The sequence below is a fragment of the Ovis aries genome, chromosome 12 (assembly GCF_016772045.2).
Source record: "Ovis aries strain OAR_USU_Benz2616 breed Rambouillet chromosome 12, ARS-UI_Ramb_v3.0, whole genome shotgun sequence".
NCBI lineage: Eukaryota > Metazoa > Chordata > Mammalia > Artiodactyla > Bovidae > Ovis > Ovis aries.
This window is the reverse complement of record NC_056065.1, coordinates 36,510,345-36,531,307: the sequence shown is the minus strand read 5'-3', so window position 1 is coordinate 36,531,307 and position 20,963 is coordinate 36,510,345. Positions and strand designations below refer to the sequence as shown.

The 20,963-nt window shown below is 40.6% G+C and overlaps 2 protein-coding genes across 2 annotated transcripts in view; both read left to right on the top strand.

Annotated features, from left to right (window-relative positions):
• The window catches only part of SELP (selectin P), a gene marked incomplete at both ends in the record, with an annotated part of 34,752 nt that extends 21,183 nt beyond the window's left edge, over positions 1-13,569 (top strand). Inside the window, 7 exon segments of the mRNA NM_001009295.1 lie at positions 4,780-4,965; positions 6,081-6,293; positions 7,314-7,499; positions 8,437-8,556; positions 11,527-11,557; positions 12,653-12,708; positions 13,329-13,569. Coding sequence (NP_001009295.1) covers positions 4,780-4,965; positions 6,081-6,293; positions 7,314-7,499; positions 8,437-8,556; positions 11,527-11,557; positions 12,653-12,707 — 791 coding nt within the window.
• A 3,379-nt stretch (positions 13,570-16,948) lies between these two features.
• The window catches only part of F5 (coagulation factor V), a 76,331-nt gene continuing 72,316 nt past the window's right edge, over positions 16,949-20,963 (top strand). The window contains exon 1 of the mRNA XM_012187245.5: positions 16,949-17,235. Within this exon, the coding sequence (XP_012042635.2) occupies positions 17,078-17,235 (158 nt within the window). The 5' untranslated portion in view covers positions 16,949-17,077. The remainder of the gene's footprint in view (positions 17,236-20,963) is intronic.

The window sequence follows — 20,963 nt, the reverse complement described above, 5'->3', positions numbered from 1 at the left end:
CCAAAGCATCAATTCTTTGGTGCTCAGCCTTCTTTATGGTCCAACTCTCACAACCATACATGACTACTAGACAAATCATAGCTTTGACTAGACGGACCTTTGTTGGCAAAGTAATGTCTATGCTTTTTAATATGCTGTCTAGGTTGGTCATAACTGTTCTTCCAAGGAGCAAGCGTCTTTTAATTTCATGGCTGCAGTCCCCATCTGCAATGATAGTCATTCGTAAATTCCACTGCTCTTATCTAGTTGCAGCAGCAACTGCAGTAGCAGTTGTTCTAAAATGAACTTTAGTTGAACTAAAATGAGTGATCAAATGAGTGAGTATGTTTCTAGAAATCTATTAGTGAAAAGAGCTAAATATTCATTCTTTCTTATTCCTTCTTGTGGAATGAGCACTAGATTAATATCCAAAGACTTGTATTGCTCTTCCCTGAAGTTATGGAGTCACATAGAAGATCATGCCACACCCTGATATTCTCAATTCCAAAAGGAGAGGAGAGGACAAGGACACCTCTGAGGCTCTTCCCCTGGACAAGGATTCTGTAGGCTAAAGCACATAAAACGCTACTGTGCATGTGTGTGTGCTGTCTTGTCTGACTCTTTGTGACTCCATGGACTGTAGCCTGCTAGGCTCCTTTGTCCATGGGTCTCTGTCCACGGAATTTTCCAGGCAAGAATACTGGAGTGGGTTGCCATTTCCTCCTTCAAGAGATCTTCCCAACCCAGGGGTCTAATCCATGTATCTTGTGTATCCTGCATCAGCAGGCAGATTCTTTACCACTGTACCCACCTGGGAAGTCCAAAATGCTATCATCTATTGTCAAAAAAAAAACAAAAAACAAAAAAAGCCCACTACAAGCCATCCAAGGAATCTAGGACTTTGATAGCTGATATCTTTAGGCCTTGTGCTTCATCACAGATTTCTCAATCACTCATTTGTTTATTCCATGGGCATTTATCATGAGTTCTATTTTTCCACATTCTGTTTTAAGGCTAAAAAAAAAAAAAGAAAGAAAACCCTGAGATATAAGAAATACCTCACTGAAGTTTTTTGTTTTCGTTTTTCTCATGAAAGTTTTAAATCATACGTTGCAATCAACATGGTTGTAAAATCTGTGATCTCTGAAGCCCCCATTTCTCCTGACTCTTTTCTACCTCCTTTTCTCCTCAAGAGGTGACATTTCAGGCCTGGCCCTGCCCAGTGTCGAAAACCAAACTTGACCATGGGCAGCAGCTTTAGTGAGCTATGGGCTTTGGAATTGCCAACCTGGTCTGAACCTGATAGTTAGCTCTGGCTTTTGGACCTGTGTTTCTATCTCATTCTCCAAATTTAGGCTCTAGATTTAGGCAGAGAGTTCCTCTTCTTTTCCCATATGCCTGAGTCCATGAATTTTGAAACTTTCAGCAATGAACTCTGATTTTCACATGGTGTTCTGCAGAGTCCTGGACTCTTATCAGAGGGGATTGAGGGCTACCAAGTACATAGGGGTGGTGTGGCAAGTGGAGCACAGTCTCATGGTGCAAAATGGGGCTCCATTTTTCTGAGTGAGTCCACAGATATTTCCCTTTCTGTTAGAATGTCAGTTTCCTGGGCTCTCTAGGACTTGAGCTCCGCCTGCATTTCCTAATCTTCCCCCTTGCCTTTACCCACCAGGACCTGAATTCCTTTCCCTGAACATAAACGGTACTGAGTTGCTCCCATCTAGTTGCTCTGTTCCCTACCTTCCTGGCTGTTGGGCCACTATCCTGATATGATGACTGTTCCCTCAATCACGTTGTCATTGACTCTCTGGAGACCCTGTTCAACTGCTGGACCTGACTCCTAATGACCAACCTCACCTTGATGGGGAGGTGTGGGTCCTGGTTTTGAGTCCCAATCCTGGCGTGGTCCTTCTGCCGCACCCCTGCTCATCCAAGATCTAAAATACAGCAGACTGGTGCCCTCTAAGCTCTGGCCTGGCTCATGTCTCTGTTTCATTTCTCCACTCCTCCAACCTTCATCTGACTCTGTGAAGATTCCCAGTCTTTATTTTCAAAGTTTGAGTTTAGAACCACCAACCCAATGAATATTATTATGTACACTATTTTTCCTTTATTTCATGACAAAACTACATTTGACTCAAGCTAGAAAATAATAATAATATACAGAGACAAAGAATTCATTAAAATTAAAATAATATAAAGCAATATTTTATCAGTTGATGATAGCATGGCAGTGAACCCACTAATTCGTGAATTCACACACCATCACATTCATTCACCTGCATCACCAATCATAGAAAACATCAGTGAAGACCATTTCAATAGACAGCACTGCTTTGAAGTCCATGAAAATAGAGCTTTAAGTATAGAGATAAAAGCAGCTCTTATCCGTTTCCTATTCTTGTACTAAGTTTTTAATAAAGCTTCAGAGTAGGCTCAAGAATATGACTACTTTTTGTTGTTACCCAGAGAGGTCATCCCTTGGTAAAAATCTCTTCCTCTACCTCTGCATGAGGCCCCTTCACTCCACCAACTTCCTCAGATTTAATTCAGCCCCTGATTGCTGAGTGCCCACCACTTTCCAGATCTGGAATAGGCTTCCACGTACCTCATCAAGTCTGCCCCTCAGACCGGAAAACAGGCTTCCTTGTGCAAGTGAGTCAAATCCTTCTTAGGGGCCTTTGATTTGACAAGGTTTATGTTTACAGAAGAGGGTTCAGAAACTTTCCTAGACACAAAAGGCTGTGTTTATAACCTTGGCAGAAAAAGACTCATAGAACTGAGACCAAAGCATATCCCCCAAGTAGATTTAATGCTGTGGAATTCTCTTTGTATGCTAGGGGTCATTTAAGTCAGTTCTTAAAAACAGGAACTCCTCTTGTTTCTTTTCATATCATGTAAAAACACTTGTCAGAATGCATCCAAATTAAATTATGCTTACTAACGTTCATTCTTTTAACAAATATTTTTAGACCCCTCTACTCTGTGTTAGGCACTTTTGTTTGAGGTATAGCTGACATGTATTTTCTGGGAGATTCTGAAAAAGCTATTTGAGGGAAAATGTTCATAAATGATTTAATATCTATGACATATACCAGTAGATAATAAATGTTTAATAAACAGAATTGATCTGCCAGGCATGGATTCATTAATTACTCAAAAATTTCATAGTTCTAAACTGAAATTAAGTATGTCATTTTGGCTATCTGAATGGTTTCACACAATCAGGATCCACAGTCCTTCAGCGAACAGCCCGCTCCGAAAAAACGTGGGCCAGCATGTAAAAACCAATACTTTTCCATGAGGCATTGCACAGGGCTTCAAGAGGGTTTTTTGTTTTGTTTTGTTTTTAAAGAAAAGCAAAACAGCTAAGCAAAGTGAGCTTTATCTGACCAAGGCATAGCTTTCAGATAGCCTCGGATTTAAAGAAAGAACAGTCACTTAATTTGGCAATAACCCAATGTGAGTGAAAGTTGCTCAGTCGTGTTCAACTCTTTGCGACCCCATGGACTCTACAGTCCATGGAATTCTCCAGGTCAGAATACTGGAGTGGGTAGCCGTTTCCTTCTGCAGGGGATCTTCCCAACCCAGGGGTCGAACCCAGGTCTCTGGCATTGCAGGTGGATTCTTTTCCAGTTGAGGCACCAGGGAAGCCCAAGAATACTGGAGTGGGTAGCCTATCCCTTCTCCAGGGGATCTTCCTGACCCAGGAATCAAACTGGGGTCTCCTGCATTGCAGGTGGATTCTTTACCAGCTGAGCTACCAGGAAAGCTCCAATAACCCAATATTTGTAGATAAATAATAGTCTCATGTCAGAGAATGTCACTGAGAGAAAGACACGATCCTAAGATAAATATGTAACTTCAATAAATTTATAAAAATAGTTTTTGAGGGAAATAGTAAATTCATTCACTCATACACTTGGCATATGGTTGTTGAGCACCACCTCTTGGTGTGATTACTGTGATTGTGGGAGACACAAAGATTTATGATTCTCAGGTTTAGGAGCTTTCCATCCAGGAGAAGAGGGAAGAGTTGACATTTGATATGATAGCATGAGAGTTCAAACAGAAATACTGATGTGTTCAGAGGAGAAGACTTCAGGCTGCAGTGATCAGAAGAGGCTTTGGAAAGGCTGTGTTTGATTGGATCCCAGAGGATGGCTGGGGATTTTATTCAATGAAAATTGAAAGAAATTTAGGGTAGTGGGAGCCAAGGCCCAGAGGCAAGAACACATGAGGTCAGTTAAGGAATTCCCAGGGAATATCTTAGCTTGACCAGGAGGTTTTGCACTTACCTGTGCCAAAAAAAGAAAGCCTGAGGATCCAAATGGAAGGAATAGTAGTTTAGGACAGAACATGCTCATTGCAAGTGTAGATGTGCTGAATTTATGGAGACAGCAGGATATCTAACTGGAAGGAGTTTCAGGCAGAAGGAAGAACAGAAATGAAACCCTGGACTGCCCTTATACAAAGAGAATAGTGAGAGTCAGGGAGGCCACAAGGTCTCTGAAGCAAAAGGTTTAGAGACAAGAGGATGAAATGGTGAATTCTTGAGTCTGACTGCTTAAACCCTTGACTCATTTTTAGAATTTCTCCCTATACTCCTCTTTGCAAACCCACCATCATTCCCCCTGCCCTCTGCACTTCATGACTTGTGTCTGTTGTGAAATGTCTGCTACCTAGCAAAACACAGTGGTAGTGCAATTTGATGAAAACATGAATGAATTAATTGGGTGTAGAACAGGGTTTCTAGATCAATTTGGAGATTGTGACATTCTTGATTTGGTTCTCTAGCCAGCAAGTGTCCGGAACTATCTGCCCCTGAGCAGGGAAGCCTGGACTGTCCTGACACTCATGGAGAATTCATCGTTGGCTCCATCTGCCATTTCTCCTGTAACGAGGGCTTGAAGCTGGAGGGGTCCAACCATGTTGAATGCACAGCTTCTGGGAGATGGACAGCACCCCCACCAAGCTGCAAAGGTAAAAGATACATGCCTTGTATCCTTGCAAGACAGCTCTTCTTCTAGAAATTTCCTCAACAAAAATAACAAATACTTACATACACTCTTACTATGTGACAGGTACACATAATACTATTATTATTATTGTGAAAGTTTCACTTCTGTCATGAAGTGGGTTATCTATTAGGATACAGGAAACATAGCCTATGGATTTTAAAAAATATACAAGGAGTGGCAGGACTTTTTCATATTTGTGAATAAAAGATATACTGATTTTTAAACACAAATTTTCTTTCATAATTTTGGCCTCTTTTTCTCAAAGAGCTTTATTGGGTCCATTGAATGGTTTCCATTTCTTTGTCACCAGCAGAGCACTAGGGGTGGAGTTACTGGTCAAATGTTTCAAATCAAGGAACTGAAGTGGGGAGAGGTCAGTTGTCATCTCTCTGCCACGTGGCAAGTTAACGACAGAGCCAGTGGCATCTTTCTCACTTCACATTTCATGTTGACCTTTGGCCTGAAGATAATGAACACCTCCCAATAAAGCAGCAATGGGCAAGCAATTGGTCTATGCATATTTTGCCGAATTTTCATATTTCTACACCCATTATTCTGGGTTTTTTTTGGGGGGGGGGTTGGTTTTCTTCTTAATATAAGTAACATTGACATCCTCTCCCCAAATTCTTCTGGCCAGGAGAATCGTCTCTTTAAGAGCAATTTTAGATAATTGTTTTCATCTGGTTTTCTATGGTGGTGGATGGTTTAGTTGCTAGGTTTTGTCTGACTCTTTTGCGAGCTCATGGATCGTAGCCTGCCAGGTTCCTCTGTTCATGGGAATTTGTATGCAAGAATACTGGAGTGGATGCCATTTCGTTCTTCAGAGGATCTTCCTGCACCAAGGATGGAACCCGTATCTCCTGCATTGCAGGCAGATTCTTTACCGCTGAGCCACCAGGGAAGCTCCTGGCTGTCCATTCCTGATTTTAATAGTTTTCCTTAACTTCCTTAAGGAGCTATTGCTAGAGCCTCCCTGATTATGAAAGGACCAGAAGACAGTTACTGTATGTCAGTCTTAACTCTGTTGTGCTCCTCTTAGTTGGGAACTCTGTAAATTGAAACATTTTCTTTTCACAGTGGACACAGTATCAGCTCCTGCTCCAGGGGTGCGATGCCCATCCCTCATCGCACCAAACCAGGGAACAATGTCCTGTCAGCATCATCTGAGGAACTTTGGTTTGAATACCACTTGCCACTTTGGATGCAAAGCTGGATTCACACTCATGGGAGAGAGTGCTCTCCAATGCAGACCTTCCAGACAATGGACAGCAGTAGCTCCCACGTGCAGAGGTAAGGCGAAACATAACAGGCAGCTCCGATGCTACCTTCTAGCATGCTAGGCATTGTCCATGCCTGTCAAAATCCTATCCAGTGCCAGTGACCACTTCAAGTGTCAGCTCCTCCATGAAACCCACATCCAATCCCAGTTAGAAGTAATGAGCAACAGGCATATCATGTTTCCCCTTCATCACAAGCGAATGCTCTGGTGCTCCTAAAGGAAGAAACATGGAAATGACAAAATGTGTTAGAGGCTTAGCATACTGAACATGGAACCAGCTATATGAATTGTGAGTTACAAGGTACAATTCTATTAAGGATGTGGCCCTGTAAACATTCTATATTTCATAACTGGAACCCAATTAAAAAGATAAATTATGAATGTTACCTCTTGAAGACCTATACCCCATGCACGAAGCACTGTGTCTCTTCATTGTATTCTCTATGAAGCACAAAAGAGTGCTTTGCAAATGTCAGTACTGCCCAACAACATTTGTTAAGTTCAGTTTCCTGAGTCAACTTTGAGTTAAATTTCATTCTCTGTACACAAATTTGGGAGAGTATCCTGAAATGCCCTGAAAAACAGTTTAAAGAGAATGGTGGTCTCTACTTCTTTCAAACTTTCAGAGGCCAGGTATGCTGAACAATTGTTATCTCAAGAAACATGTGCTGACATGGAAGTTAATTGCCAGTGGTAGTAATAATAATATTTAGGACAACAGTATTTTTGAGAAGCAAAATTTATAAATAGTATTTTTGTGGGCAAGACTGATCAATCCCCTGGAAGTTTATTTACTGAATTGCCACTTCGTGCCCTCCTTGGTTCTTCGGCTATCATTCTTTGAGTGTATATCTCAGTATATTTGATGCTGGAAGAACTTGTGGGAATGTCAAAAACAGCTCCTGTCCTTTCTGATCTTTTGTATTGCACCACATCTATGGGCAACCCTAGCCGTGTTTCATATGCAACCATAATCTCTTTAATGTTCACTCTGTATGTTCACTTTTCCTACATTCTTTTTTCTTCTGCAGCTGTCAAATGCTCCAAGCTACCTGTTACTGAGCCAATAGTGATGAACTGCTCCAACCCTTGGGGAAATTTCAGCTATGGATCAACCTGCAGCTTCCATTGCCCCGAGGGTCAATTACTTAATGGCTCAGAAAGAACAGCATGCCAAGAGAATGGTCAGTGGTCAACGACCATGCCAACCTGCCAAGGTATATGTCTCATACAGGTTAGGAAGTCGCTTTGATATGGAAAATAATGAAATCAGTTTTTCTCCTCTGTGTGTTTCTTAACAGTGGTCTCACTTTCTATCACTGGGTTTCCCCTGCGTTTAATAATTGTTTCACAATGAATCAAACAGAATCTCTGAATCTTATGCAGTGCAGTGGGAATCAAATGTAGTGACTCTGTGTAAACAATCACCACTACTTTTTCAATGTGAAATGAATCCTTTCATTTCCTTATAATCTTTGTATAGTATTGGATTGGCCAACAAGTCCAGTTGGGTTTTTCCAGAAGATCTTATAGAAATACCCAAATGAACTTCTTGGCCAGCCTAATATATCTTGAAGTTTCAAGATGTTTTAAACTGAAGGTTATTTAATGAAGAATCCTAACTCATTATCTCAGAAGACCTTTGTTTACCATATACCTCCCCCAAATACCATCAGTTCAGTTCAGTTCAGTTCAGTCGCTCAGTTGTGTCATATGTCCTCCTTAATCAAGCTCTGCTTGCAAGGTTTATTTCATCCCCTCCCATTTTTTCCCCTCTAGTAGCTTGTTGTAACTACTTTTTGTCATAAAAATGAATCTTCAATTACCTTCCCCCTCAAATTACCCAGTTTATTTTGTTTGTCCAAACTCCTATTTAATATCTAATTCCATTTATTGAGTCCGTACCTTGACTCCTTGGAAATTATGTTTGATATTTAAACATTAGGAAGAAAATCAAGTCCTGCTTGTGTCCCATTCTGTTGAAATGACTCATGACTTCCAGGCTTTTTGTGCTGGGTTGTTAGCACTGCCAGGACCTTGGAGGACTTATTTGGTCTCACACCTTAGTGTTGTTGGGGCCCTTCTGGAGGAATGATGGTCTTCTGCACAAAACACTTCTTATGTCTCACACGTGTGTGTGTGTCTGTTTTGCAGCAGGGCCACTGACTATCCAGGAAGCCCTGACTTATATTGGTGGAGCAGCAGCTGGTACAACAGGCTTAGTGACGAGTTCGATACTCCTGGCTCTGCTAAGAAGGCGTCGCAGACAAAAAGGTAAATTGGAAACAGTATTCTCATTTTCTTCTTTCTTGTGATTTGGGGCAAGGCAGTGAAAGCACAACTTCAGTAGTTCATGTCTGAAAACATTTGCATTAAAAAAAACAAGGCCAAGTTAAGTGGTCTTGAGAACCAACTCCCATCAGAGTCAAATTTAGGGAGAAAAAAAAAAAAAGAAAACACAGATCCTCATATAATGGTGATCTGGAGATGGGCCTGGAAGTCTGAATTTTTAAAAAGTTCCTCCCCACCCTAACTCCACCTACTAAGATTTTATGAGGCCAGTGTGCATACTGACACTTGGGGGCTTCTGGTCTAGGTAACCTTAGTTATTGCCAAAACTAACTAGAAAGGAGTTATACTTCATTCATTCATTCTTTCACACAATAGCCATTTATTGGTCAACTGATTAGGTAGTGTAACCCAGAATGATGGTGCTTGATATTGAGGAATGCATAATTCAGTTGGTGACTTGGACAAGTTAAATCAATGCTAATACTGAAGTGTATCAAGTGCATCAGGGCAAAAGTGCTACCTGACTACTCTTGAAATACAAAATAGAAGGGTCCCATCCAGATTGATAGGGCAGAAAAGGCTCTTTTAAGTTTAACTTTGAAGACTAAGAGGGGCCAAAGGAAAAAGGCAAAATAGAGTTAACAGCAGAGAAAATGGCATGTTACAAGATCTTAAAGGGCAAACTAACGGAAAATACTACGTTCAATAGTTTATTGCACCTGAATTGGAAAAAAAAAAAAAAAACGCTAGTGGAGGAAGTGAAAAACAAAGCTGGAAGTGCGAAAGAGCTGCTGCTTTAGTAATGACTTGGTATGAAAGCTAAGAGATGCATATGTGCTCATGAAAACTTGTAGAGCTAATTCAGGATTGAAGCAAGAAAGTGACCCAAATGGATGAAGATTTTCTGTAAGGGAAACTGTTTCTCTGATTGTTCATCAAAAGATAGCTGTAGCCTAGGAATAAAAAAAGAGAACCCTCCCTTAAGAGTTCAAACATCCTTTCATTGTCTGCCTGAGATGCTCAACCTGTCCGTAAGTTGAGAAGCCTCTTCTTTTTTGTAAATTGAAGTACAGTTGATTTACAATGTTGTGCCAATCTATACAGCTAAGTGACTCATTTTTAAACATATATACATTCTTTTTAAAATATCCTTTTCCATTATGGTTTATCCCAGGAGATTGGATACAGTTCCCTATTCTATACAGTAGGATGTTGTTTATTCATTTAAATGTAATAGTTGGCAGCTACCAACCCCAAATTCCCAGTTCATCCCTTATCCTCCCATCCTCCCCCTTGGCAATCACAAGTCTGTTTTCTATGTTTGTGAGTCTGTTTTGTAGATAAGTTCATTTGTGCGAGATTTTAGATTTCACATTTAAGTGATATAATATGGTTTTGTATCTTTCTGACATAAAGAAGCCTCTTCAAATAAGCTAATGAGGCTGCCCATCTTTCCTCATGAAACTGGGGTTATCAAAGGGGTCAGGAATGCTCAAATCCAGGGACAGAAAGTGGCTATGTTAAAAGCGCCTGCCAGCACTCTCCTGGAATTGAAATTTCAACACCTATTTTTCACTGCTCAGAAGAACTGCTTGTTCCCTATCCTCATGCTCTCTCCCTTCACAAAGCCACCATCGCATTAGGCTGATTTTCCAAAGTTCCTTCATATACTCTCCTGTGAGTGAGTGAATAGGACAACAGATAAACAGTAACTCTGCTTAAAGACCAAAAATCTACAGCCAGTCCCTCCATGCAACATCTGTGCCTGCTTAACCTAATCCAGAAGGCAGAGGCAAGAGCTCCTAAGACCCTGATCCTAATCTCCATCACCATGTAAGAATCCTGTTCCTGCATCTTCCCCAAATTCTTTCTTTAGTTTTGAGATATTTCCAGTGAACCCTCTAAAATATGGAGAGGGATCAGCCACCACCCATCCTCTAATATCTATATAATAAAAAAATTCATTTGTGGGGATGGAATGTTCTGATCTGTCCCACTTTGATTTTAAACTTTCTAGGATTCCAAGTTCAAATACTAGGAAAAGCCTGCATACTATGTCCCTCTCCTGCAAATTCAAAGTGCACCCTCATTATCACACTGAAAGCTCAATCATGCCCTGTAATAAATACACTTGTTCTTTTTCATTTCACCTAATATTTTCTAAATGTATTTAGGCATGAGATCCTTTCCCCTTTTTATCTACCCATGGGATAATTGACAAACATGCTGCCATGTTTAAAGTTTCCACGATCAGAGTTCAGTGTCTGGATTATGACAGGAGGCCCTCGATAGTGTATATGATCAGGGAAGGAAAACACCCACTGTTATGTTGGTTTGGGTTTGTTTATGCAACTAGCTTGCCCAGGCTCAGTTGGTAAAGAATCTGCCTGCAGTGCAGGAGACCCGGATTGGATTCCTGGGTTGGGAAGATCCCTTGGAGAAAGAAATGGCAACCCACTCCAGTATTCTTGCCTGGAAAATCCCATGGACAGAGGAGTCTAACAGGCTACAGTAAATGGGGTCACAAGAGTCACACACGGCTTAGTGACTAAACCACCACCAAATAATGATTAAGAGAGTATGGACAGAATGCAAACATAGAGGACCTCAAGTGCCAACGAAATGGGTTTTGAGAACCGATGGTCTCAACGACACCAAGAGTAGCCAAGGGGATGAAGTCAGGGACCAGAGGCAGGAGGACAGGTTGTTAGAGAAAGAGAAGAGAAGAAAGATGAGTGGACTCTGGAATTGCATACTGCTGAATGTTTAATTTAGCCTAAAACAGGTCCCACATGTCAGGGAGGGATTGTTCCCAATAAGTCTCTTATAATAAGCCCGCCTGGAAATCAGTCTGCTGACTTACCCCAATAACCCCTATTGCTGATGACCTTTCCCCTTCATCTCATTTTTCTTCTTTTAAACCAATCGTCTGTGTCTTCTTGCTTATTTCAGATGATGGAAAAAGCCCCTTGAACCCTCAAAGGTAAGATGGAAATGTTTTATGGTTAAGTTTTTCTAGTTTGACTGTTTAATTCACGCTATGAATTATTAATTCACTGTATGTCAGAATGACTATACAGACATGGCTTTTATGAAACAATCTCTGGCAACGTCCCCTAGACTAATTCTGAAGCAAAATTTACCAGTAATATGTCCCAGCAATATATAATATTTTAAAAAAATCACTAAGTGCCCTAATGATAATATAAAGGAGAAATACAAGATACAAGGGAAAGTGACATGGAAATAACACACTGGAACTGGGGCACCACACTAGCAGGTGCTATGAGGTCATCCATCAGATACTTGTACCTTCATTCAAGTAGAATCACTATGAAGGCAACAGTCATAAAGGTCAGCTGACAGGAATATTCTATTAGTGAGTCAAACAGTATCAGAAGTGTTGTCAACACCAACCTGATTTTTTAAAATGATGAACTATTCTGGCGAAGAGTCGGAAAACCTGTTATCATCTTCTCTTAATTCAGATGGTAATTGCATTTTAAAAGATACACACAAAAAACTTAACATCTATATGCAAAGCCGTTCAGTTCTAGGCTCAGAGATTTTTCACCTCCAAGAATGTTGAGTAGCTTTTCTAAAGTTGTGTGGAGTGTATAAGACAATTCTTTTGTGCCTTGGGCATTTTAGGACATCTAGCATCCTTAGCCCCTGCCTAAATGTCAATAATAAGTCTTGCTCATTATGAAAATTTTAAAAAATTGCTATAGGGAGCAGTACTATCATTCTTTGAAAACTATTGCCATATGATCAAGTATTAAGGGTAGAATTTTAAAAGGATTTCCTCTCACTGGGAAGAGGCTACAGCAGGGGTCAGAGCAGGTATTCAGTACCTAAAGTATCAACAATAACTTGGGTATGAAGTGCAAAGAAAATTACCCAGAACAGTTAATCGGGATCTTGAAAATCTCTTTGATTTTTCCTCTTCTTTCCCTCTAAAATCAGAGAATTTCGGGGGTGGGTGGTGTTTCACGGTCTCTGGATGAACTATGTGAAGGACTGGGGTCAAGGAAAAAACATCATATGGCAAGTTCATCTTTGTGTTTCTGTTCTTTAGCCACCTAGGAACATACGGAGTTTTTACAAATGCTGCATTTGACCCAAGCCCTTAAGGTAAGTTGCCTATGGAGGTATTTTTGAAGGAAATAGACAGTAGGAAAAGGAAGAATATAAAGCTTGCCTTTTCTTTATATAATCAGGAGTTACACTTTAAGCGTGTATTACAGTTCAAACTATGCAGGAAATTGTGTTGGCAGTGGGAGACAGGTATAGCAGAAGAGTGACAATAGAAAGTGAGTATACAGGAGGATTTCCATTGACTCCAGGATATAAATGTTCTAAATAGACATAACTTATTTCAGGATGTATGACATTCCCATTACTGGCTGCTAGATGGTACTGATACTGTAGCCTTGCTTGATCACCAGAAATCATGACAATTAGAAAAATTTTATGAACTTTATGGAGCTAATTCCCTATGCAACCTGCTGGGAAAAAAATAATATGATATTATCATATAATTATCAAAAATAATATCATATTATCATATAATGTTATATTATCATATAATATCATATATACCATATATGATAATACCTTCTTTCTCCCAAAAAGCTCAGTGAGTGATTAAGTTTCCTAAATAGCCTAGATGACAGAATATCTGTAAACTAGAAAAAGATTATACAAAGCTGTAGAGGGTACATATAATGAGAGCTTTCTTTGATCTTTTTCAGGAAAATACGATAATTTGAATTTTTGCTGTCATTTTCAGAGACCTGTCCTTATCTTGGTGACCTCATCCAACCCCCACAGGATCCTATTTTTGAACATCAGCTTTCCCGAAAAGACTTGATTATAACTGTTGAGTATTTGCTGCAGTTTTCTGTAAATACTTGTGAATAAAGGACATGGAATTTCCTTTAGATTTGTTCTGCACCAGAGCAGAAGGACTGGACCACAAGCCCCAATTCTCCACCCACCACCCCTTCCTGCTCCATTTCCTCTTCCTCCAACACAAGCCTCAGAAGCTGGGACTGAGTCTTCCTGCGATGGTCTGTGGGCTTTGGCCTAGCTGTCACTTGCGGTACTAATTAGCTAGAGTCCAGAGCATCTGACTCAGCAGAAGACCAGACTGGAAAAATAAAAATGCCTCTTTATTTTTGGACTGGAGGAGGTTCTCCTCTACTTTGCTGGAAGGCAGGAGGTGTCTCTGACTTGAGGGAATTTCTATAGGATTTCCTGGGTCTTCAGTGCTTGCTGTTGGTGAAGCCTTTTGGACTTCCTTGAAGCTCCAAGAGAGGCCTCTGGATGGCACCAGAGGCTGCAGATGCCGCAGAAGACTGGTGCCCCAGACAGGAAGGTACACGTCAGTGACAGGGAACTCCGCTGTCACTCTCCCCCTGAGGACCCAGAGACCAATCCTTGAATGTCTAGTTAAAAGGATTCCCTAAATGCCGTGTTCTAGTGTTTGATATTTTGCTGAATAAAGTCTGTATCGATCACTTTGTTGACATTAATGTAATACACAATCACGGTTGTCCCAATTACAAACTTGAGACTAGGATCGGCAAATACGTATCTTACCACCGCCCTAAACACACAAGAAGAAAATTAGAGAAGCAGAAAAGTCTTCATCACCTGAATGTGTTTCACCCATTCTTTGATTCACATATTTAATAAATACGTTATTAAAAGGTACACGGTACTTATCTGAAACTGATACAAAAAATACAGAGCCAAACAATATAGCTGTCCTTTTTGTGAAAAGTGAGGCAATGAACATGTCACACAGACTAGGTAAACATGCAAATAAAAATGGTGAAACAGTCTAACTAAAGGTTACAAGGTTTTGCAAGGATTTTGGTAGTAACCTCGAGATTCAGGGACACACTGCTTTTAAAAGGTTTCACTCACATGAAAGTGCCCACAGCACCTCTGACTGCTCACTTTATGCTGATCACTAGGCTCAGTATTAGGGCTTCCTTTATAGCTCAGTTGGTAAAGAATCTGCCTGCAGTGCAGGAGGCCCGGGTCCGATCCCTGGGTCGGGAAGATCCCCTGGAGAAGGAAATGGCAACCCACTCCAGTATCATTGTCTGGAAAATCTCATGGACAGAGGAGCCTGGTGGGCTGCAGTACACGGGGTGGCAAAGAGTCAGCCACAACTAAGTGACTAACACTTACTTACTTAGGCTCAGTATTATAGGAGGATGATTATCAGCCCTGTGTCCTGAGTCAGAATCCATATTTTGTAAAAATCCCCCCCAGGGAATTCTGATGGCTTACCAGCTTTGTAAAGCACTGATATTATAGATGAAAAAGGATATGGCACCGTTCCTGTTCTTCAATAGCTGATAATGTAATTGGGGACACAAGAGACACCAATACAAAGTGACCAAGAGTAATAAGTATGTTATTTGAAGAGTGTGGCAGGAATTCATAAAATGGAAAAGTCAGTTTGTCCCAGAATCAAGGAGATAGGTGAGACTCTGATTGGAATTTACAGAGTGGACAGTGAAGAGTAAGAGAATGGCATTCTTAGTAGACCAAATAATGTCAGCCAAGAAGCAAAGACAGAGGTTGTTGAGGAGCCTGACATCATGGAGATCCCATGGGAGGTGCTAGATTACAATTTATTGAGAACTATTGCAACAAATCCTCTGTCCATGGGACTTTCCAGGCAAGAATACTGGAGTGGGTTGCCATTTCCTTCTCCAGGGGATCTTCCCAACCCAGAGATTGAACCCACATCTCCTGCATTGACAGGTGGATTTTTTTTACCACTGAGCCACCAGGGAAGCCCCTGAGACAAGTCATAGAAGCTTGGAGGCAAGTAGATGCAGGGAGCCCGGGGTAAGTCATAATGATGCTTCAGACAAGATAATTCTCAGATTCTCTATACACAGCAAAATCATATCTTAAAGCCATGAGAAACAGCCAGATCCTTTGAAATATGTAAGGAGCCCTGGAGGAAGAAAAGATATAATCATAGTAACAACATGTGCTGTGTGCTCTTTCCAGCTGCTAGGAATTACATACTTCACAGTGTTCCTTTATCCTCCCAACTGCCCTATTGGGGAAAATTATTATTATCATCCTTATTCTCCTGATGTCAAAACTGAGATCAGAGAGGCTGTGTAACTTATCCAAGAGAACACAGCTACTAAGTGGGATTGAAATCTGGTCTGATTCTCCCAGTGAAACTCTTTAAACCCTCTTTTTTGTCTCTGCCTTAGGTGGCCACAGGCCCTTATCAAGACAGAACTGTGCAACAGACAAAGACAGATGGCATACAATATCACTTACATGCGGAATCTTAAAAAAAAAATGGCACAAATGAACTTATTTACAAAACAGAAACAGACCCCCAGACCTAGAAATCAAACAATGAATACCAAAGGGGGAGAAGGGAGGGATAAATTAGGAATTTGGGATTAAAATATATAACTAACCATATATAAAATAGATAAACAACAAGGACCTACTGTCTAGCACAGGGAACCATACTCAATAGTTTATAACAACCTATAATGGAAAAGAATCTAAAAGAGATTATATACACTTATGCTGTTGTTTAGTCGCTAACTTGTATCTGACTCTGTGACCCTATGGACTGTAGCCTGCTAGGCTCCTCTGTCTGCGGAATTTCCCAGGCATGGACATTAGTTACTCGAGTGGGTTGCCATTTTCCTTCTCTAGGGGATCTTCCCCACCCAGGGATTGAACCTGCATCTCCTGCATTGGCAGACAGATTCTTAACTGCTGAGCCACCTGGGAAACCCATATATGTATCACTTTGCTGTACAGCTGAAACTAACACAATATTGAATCAAGACAGAACTGTACATGGGTAGAAGTTAGTAAAGTGAGCCAGGCCATCAGGCCCCATTCATGTGATCACCCCCTTGCTTCCTCACCACCTGAAAATATGGTATATCTGTGCCCAGTAACAGGGCATAATGCCCTCTTCCTCAGATTAGAAGGAGAGTAGTGTGGTTAAGGATTTTGGGTCCCACCACCATGGGAACTGCAGACGGTCTGGCAAGTGTGAACTCTGCCCTAGGCAGCTTTTTTGGTGGCTGGGGCTGGTGAGGGGTTCCTGGGCAGTGGGCTGAGCAGATGGAAGTGTGGGAGACAGTTTTACCCCCTCTCATGAACCCCTGAGTACTGCCCTGGCTGATAGAACCTCCATCACCGCATTTCCTTCACCCGTGGTAAATCAGTCACTAACTCGCTGGCTCTTCCTAATACCTCCTGTCATCTGGGACAGTGACCTAGCCAACCCTCAGCCTAGAAAGGTCTGAGGAGGTGGGGACAGCCCGGGTTATAGCCATCAGCGGCGCCTGGGGGAGTTGACGAGGAGGAGGACACTGCCACCCGCAGCCTCCGGGAGCTCACTGCAGCTAGGACCGCCGACAGCCTCGCAGAGGCAGCCCTATCCACCCCCGGGGTGGCGGCGGCAGGCAAGAGAAGGAAAGGAAACATGTTCCTCGCTTGCCCTGGCTTCTGGGTCCTCGTGGTCCTAGGCACCAGCTGGGCAGGCTGGGGGAACCTAGGGGCTGAAGCAGCGAGGCTAAGGCAGTTCTACGTAGCTGCTCAGAGCATCAGATGGAACTACCGACCCGAGTCCACACACCTTAGGTAAGGCAGGTGGGGTGTCTGTATGGGCTTCTCCGGGAAGGATAATCTGTTTCTTTTAGAGAACATTCCTTTTGCAATTCCATAGCTGTGTGTGTGTGTGTGTGTGTGTGTGTGTGGTTAACTTCAGATAGGTAAATACAATTAATAGGAGGGTTTAATGAATAAAATTGGTGGGTGTTCATTTTGCCTCTAATAAATAATACAGTGGTTACAGAAAATATTGTTTGCCTAGATACTGCTTTCAAGAGCTTGTTGTTGATATAATTTAGTTAGTATCATTGACTGTTGGTTTAATATATTGATTGATTCAAAAGCACCAGGCACCTACCTCTTCATTAGCCCTTGCTGCAAACTCCTGTTCCAGATTTTTAGTAGTTTAGCATTTTTAGGAAGGGCTTCCCTGGTGGCTCAGATGGTGAAGAATCTTTCTGCAATGCAGGAGACTTGGTTTCGATCCCTGGGTCAGGAAAATCCTCTGAAGAAGCAAATGGCATCCCACTCCAGTATTCTTGCTTGGGAAATCCCATGGACAGAGGAGCCTGGTGGACTATAGTCCATCCAGTCTCAAAAGAGTCGAACACAAAACTTCTAGGTACATACTATTTATTCTATATGCACTTAGCTTCATCTTCTAAAACTAAAGATGTGTACCTTGTAACTTTATTATAAACAGATTATTCAGTAACAACTGCCAAACTTTTGTTGCCTTCTTATAAATGACTTTCAAAACATCATCAATTCATAAAAATGCAACATTGTTTTTCTTTTACCTTTTTTTCTGTTTCACATGACTCTTCATTCTTCTCTCATTCTGTATCAGTCCCTGGGATATGGTCTACTCTGCCTATTTTGATAAGAGTCACTATTAAAAGGCCTATGTAACTAAGACAAGGGTTAAATAATAAATCTGTATCTGAGTTGCAAACTCTTTTCCTAACTGAAAGATTAGAAATAAGATTTCCCAGAAATTAAACAAATCACAGGTTCTACTCAGTATTTCTCTGAATAGTAAACCTCTTAGTGTAACTAAGATTTCTTTTTTAACTTAACATCACAGTTTAAATGATTGTGAAAGATGTGTTCCTCTTTTACAATTTCGAAACCAAAGCAATCTGCCAGGAAAGTATTGTGAGGTTTTAAGCCTTTTAGTGCATAACATTAACCCTTTCAAAATCTTTTCTCTATAACTGGATTATTTTGGAGGGTGTGGCAGCTTGGTCTTGTAGTAGTAAGTCCCTCTTAAAAACAGATCATTTAAAATATTGTATTTCAAGGTGATAATCTAGGTCACACCCACACCCTTAGAAAGGTGATACTAACAAAAACCCCCAAAGAAATAGTCTTTCCAACATCTATTTTCCTGCTGATGGGTAGAACACTAGCTTGGAGGCTGGCTTTCCTATGTCATGCTTATGCCTGCTTATACTTGGGAGTTTGTTCTTTCTTCTGCAATTAACAATGAGAATAACAAGTTGAATATTGAAGGCCGAATCACATAGGGCAATAACAAGCTGAATATTGGAGGAGGCAGAATCACATAGGGCAACACCCTGATTTACATGGTGAGTTCTCAAAAGAAGCCTCGATTGGTCATCCTATCCTCTCACTCTGTGATTGAGTTTCCAGAATTCTGGGAACAGTTACTCCTCTGGTATCAATTACTGAGTCAAAACCAAACAGTGATAATCCAGATCAACTGTCACTATTTTCAAACCTCAAATCATGTCATTTCTTTCTAGTATTTCTTTTTTAAAATTTTATTTATTTTTAATTGAAGGAGAATTGCCTTACAGTATTGTGTTGGTCTAGTACATCTATGTGAAAAATTAAACCTGTATATCTGGCTGCTTAAACTAAGAACTTGTTTTGAATTGTCCTACACTGAGAGCTAATGATACTCAGTATAAAGAAATCAACATCCATCCTTTCCTAAAGTGTATTTTAGCACCAAGCAAAGATCTTTCCTTATTTCATGTAATATTGGCAGGGCAGTGCCTTTTAGTGGTGAAATATATCTTTTATTCTTGCTCTGGAGCTAAAGTGAATATTTTTGAAAATTTCCCTAAGGAAATATGTTCAATCACTTGCATGCATATAGTAACAGATATTGAAAAAAATAGATGTACATTGGTCTGTCAAGGGTTTAAGCTTTATATGATTTTATTATTAATAAATCATCTTTAAAGAATTCTCATAAATGGAAAATTCATCACGCATATTGTTTGAATTCATCTTTAACTTTCTGCTCAGACTGATTATTTGCCAATAGCAATTCAGTTGTTCAAATTAAAAATAAATATACCTCAGTATGCACACACAATATACACAGGGAAACATAGTAGGAAGCACACCTCTATTAAAATTACATAAAAGACTGATTTTTCTTAGTAAAGATTTTATACTGTCACCTGTACTCCTGTATTTAAAGATCTATGGTTAGGGACAGGAAACACGTTTCAATTGCACCCTTCCAAGAAAAAGGACCTCCACATTTGGACACTAACATACAATCCTAGGGTTCTTGGGCTCTATAAACTCTTCAGAGGTCATTTAATTAATTTTAAACTTGCATGTTTTAACTTCCTACTTTTCCCCAAACTCAAAGCACCCAAAGCAATTAGTAAATAATTGTCTAGTTTCTACTTGAATGCTTCCAGTGACTGAGAACTTACCACCTTCTATAGCTAGCCTTTCCAAAAATACTTACGCGTGCCTCTTTTAACTCTGCCTTCAAATATTAACACAGTTCTTGTATCCCACATTTTAAAATTATGAGAACTACTAAAATTACAGATTTTTCTGCTTGCTGGGAAAACTTGAAAGTGAAAAATCAACTTTAATTACACTTTTAAGATATTACTAGCTAACATGCATTGAATATTTGCAATGTGCCAGCTCTAAACCCTTTATAGGTATCAGTTTATTTAAAACTCGTAATAATCCTTGAAGGAGGTTTTACTGGTGGTCCCAGCTCACAATTACAGAAACAGAGGCAAAAATGGATTAAATAAACTTTTCAAGGTTATACAGGTAACAAGGGGTAGATAGAGGATTCAAACCCAGACACTCTGAACATAAAAAAAGTTTTCTTAGCCTCTGTGCTACATAAACATCATAGCAAATGTGATTAGTATCTTTCTCTGTTACGACCTAATTATACTGGGCCACTCTCTGGATTAGGAAGCATAGCAAAGCCAATATGGGCAACTGGTTTACACATCTGTAAGAAATTTCCCCCAATTATCTTTCCTTTTGGACTCCCCTGATGGCTCAGATGGTAAAGAATCTGCCAGCAATGCAGGAGATCTGGGTTTGATCCCTGCGCTGGAAAAATCCCCTGGAGCAGGGAACGGCTATCCACTCCAGTATTCTAGACTGGGGAATCACATGGACAGAGGGGCCTGGTGAGCTGCAGTCCATGGGGTTGCAAAGAGTCAGAGATGGCTGAGCAACTAACACTACTACTACTATCTTTCCTTTTACCTTTGAGTTTAAGACAAGGATGGGAATGATGTGTCCATCTTTAGAGACACAGAAGGAAAGGATGGATATTATCCCAGTACTCTCCCTGCTTTCCTCTCTGAATTCTTAACCATGGAAACAACTGGCCCAGTGCATCTGTGGATATGAAAGCTGCAGGTACAGCCGGCTAACTGTACTTTTATAGAAGGGACTTGAACATCTGCAGTTTTAAATAAACTGATACCTACAAAGGGTTTAGAGCTGGC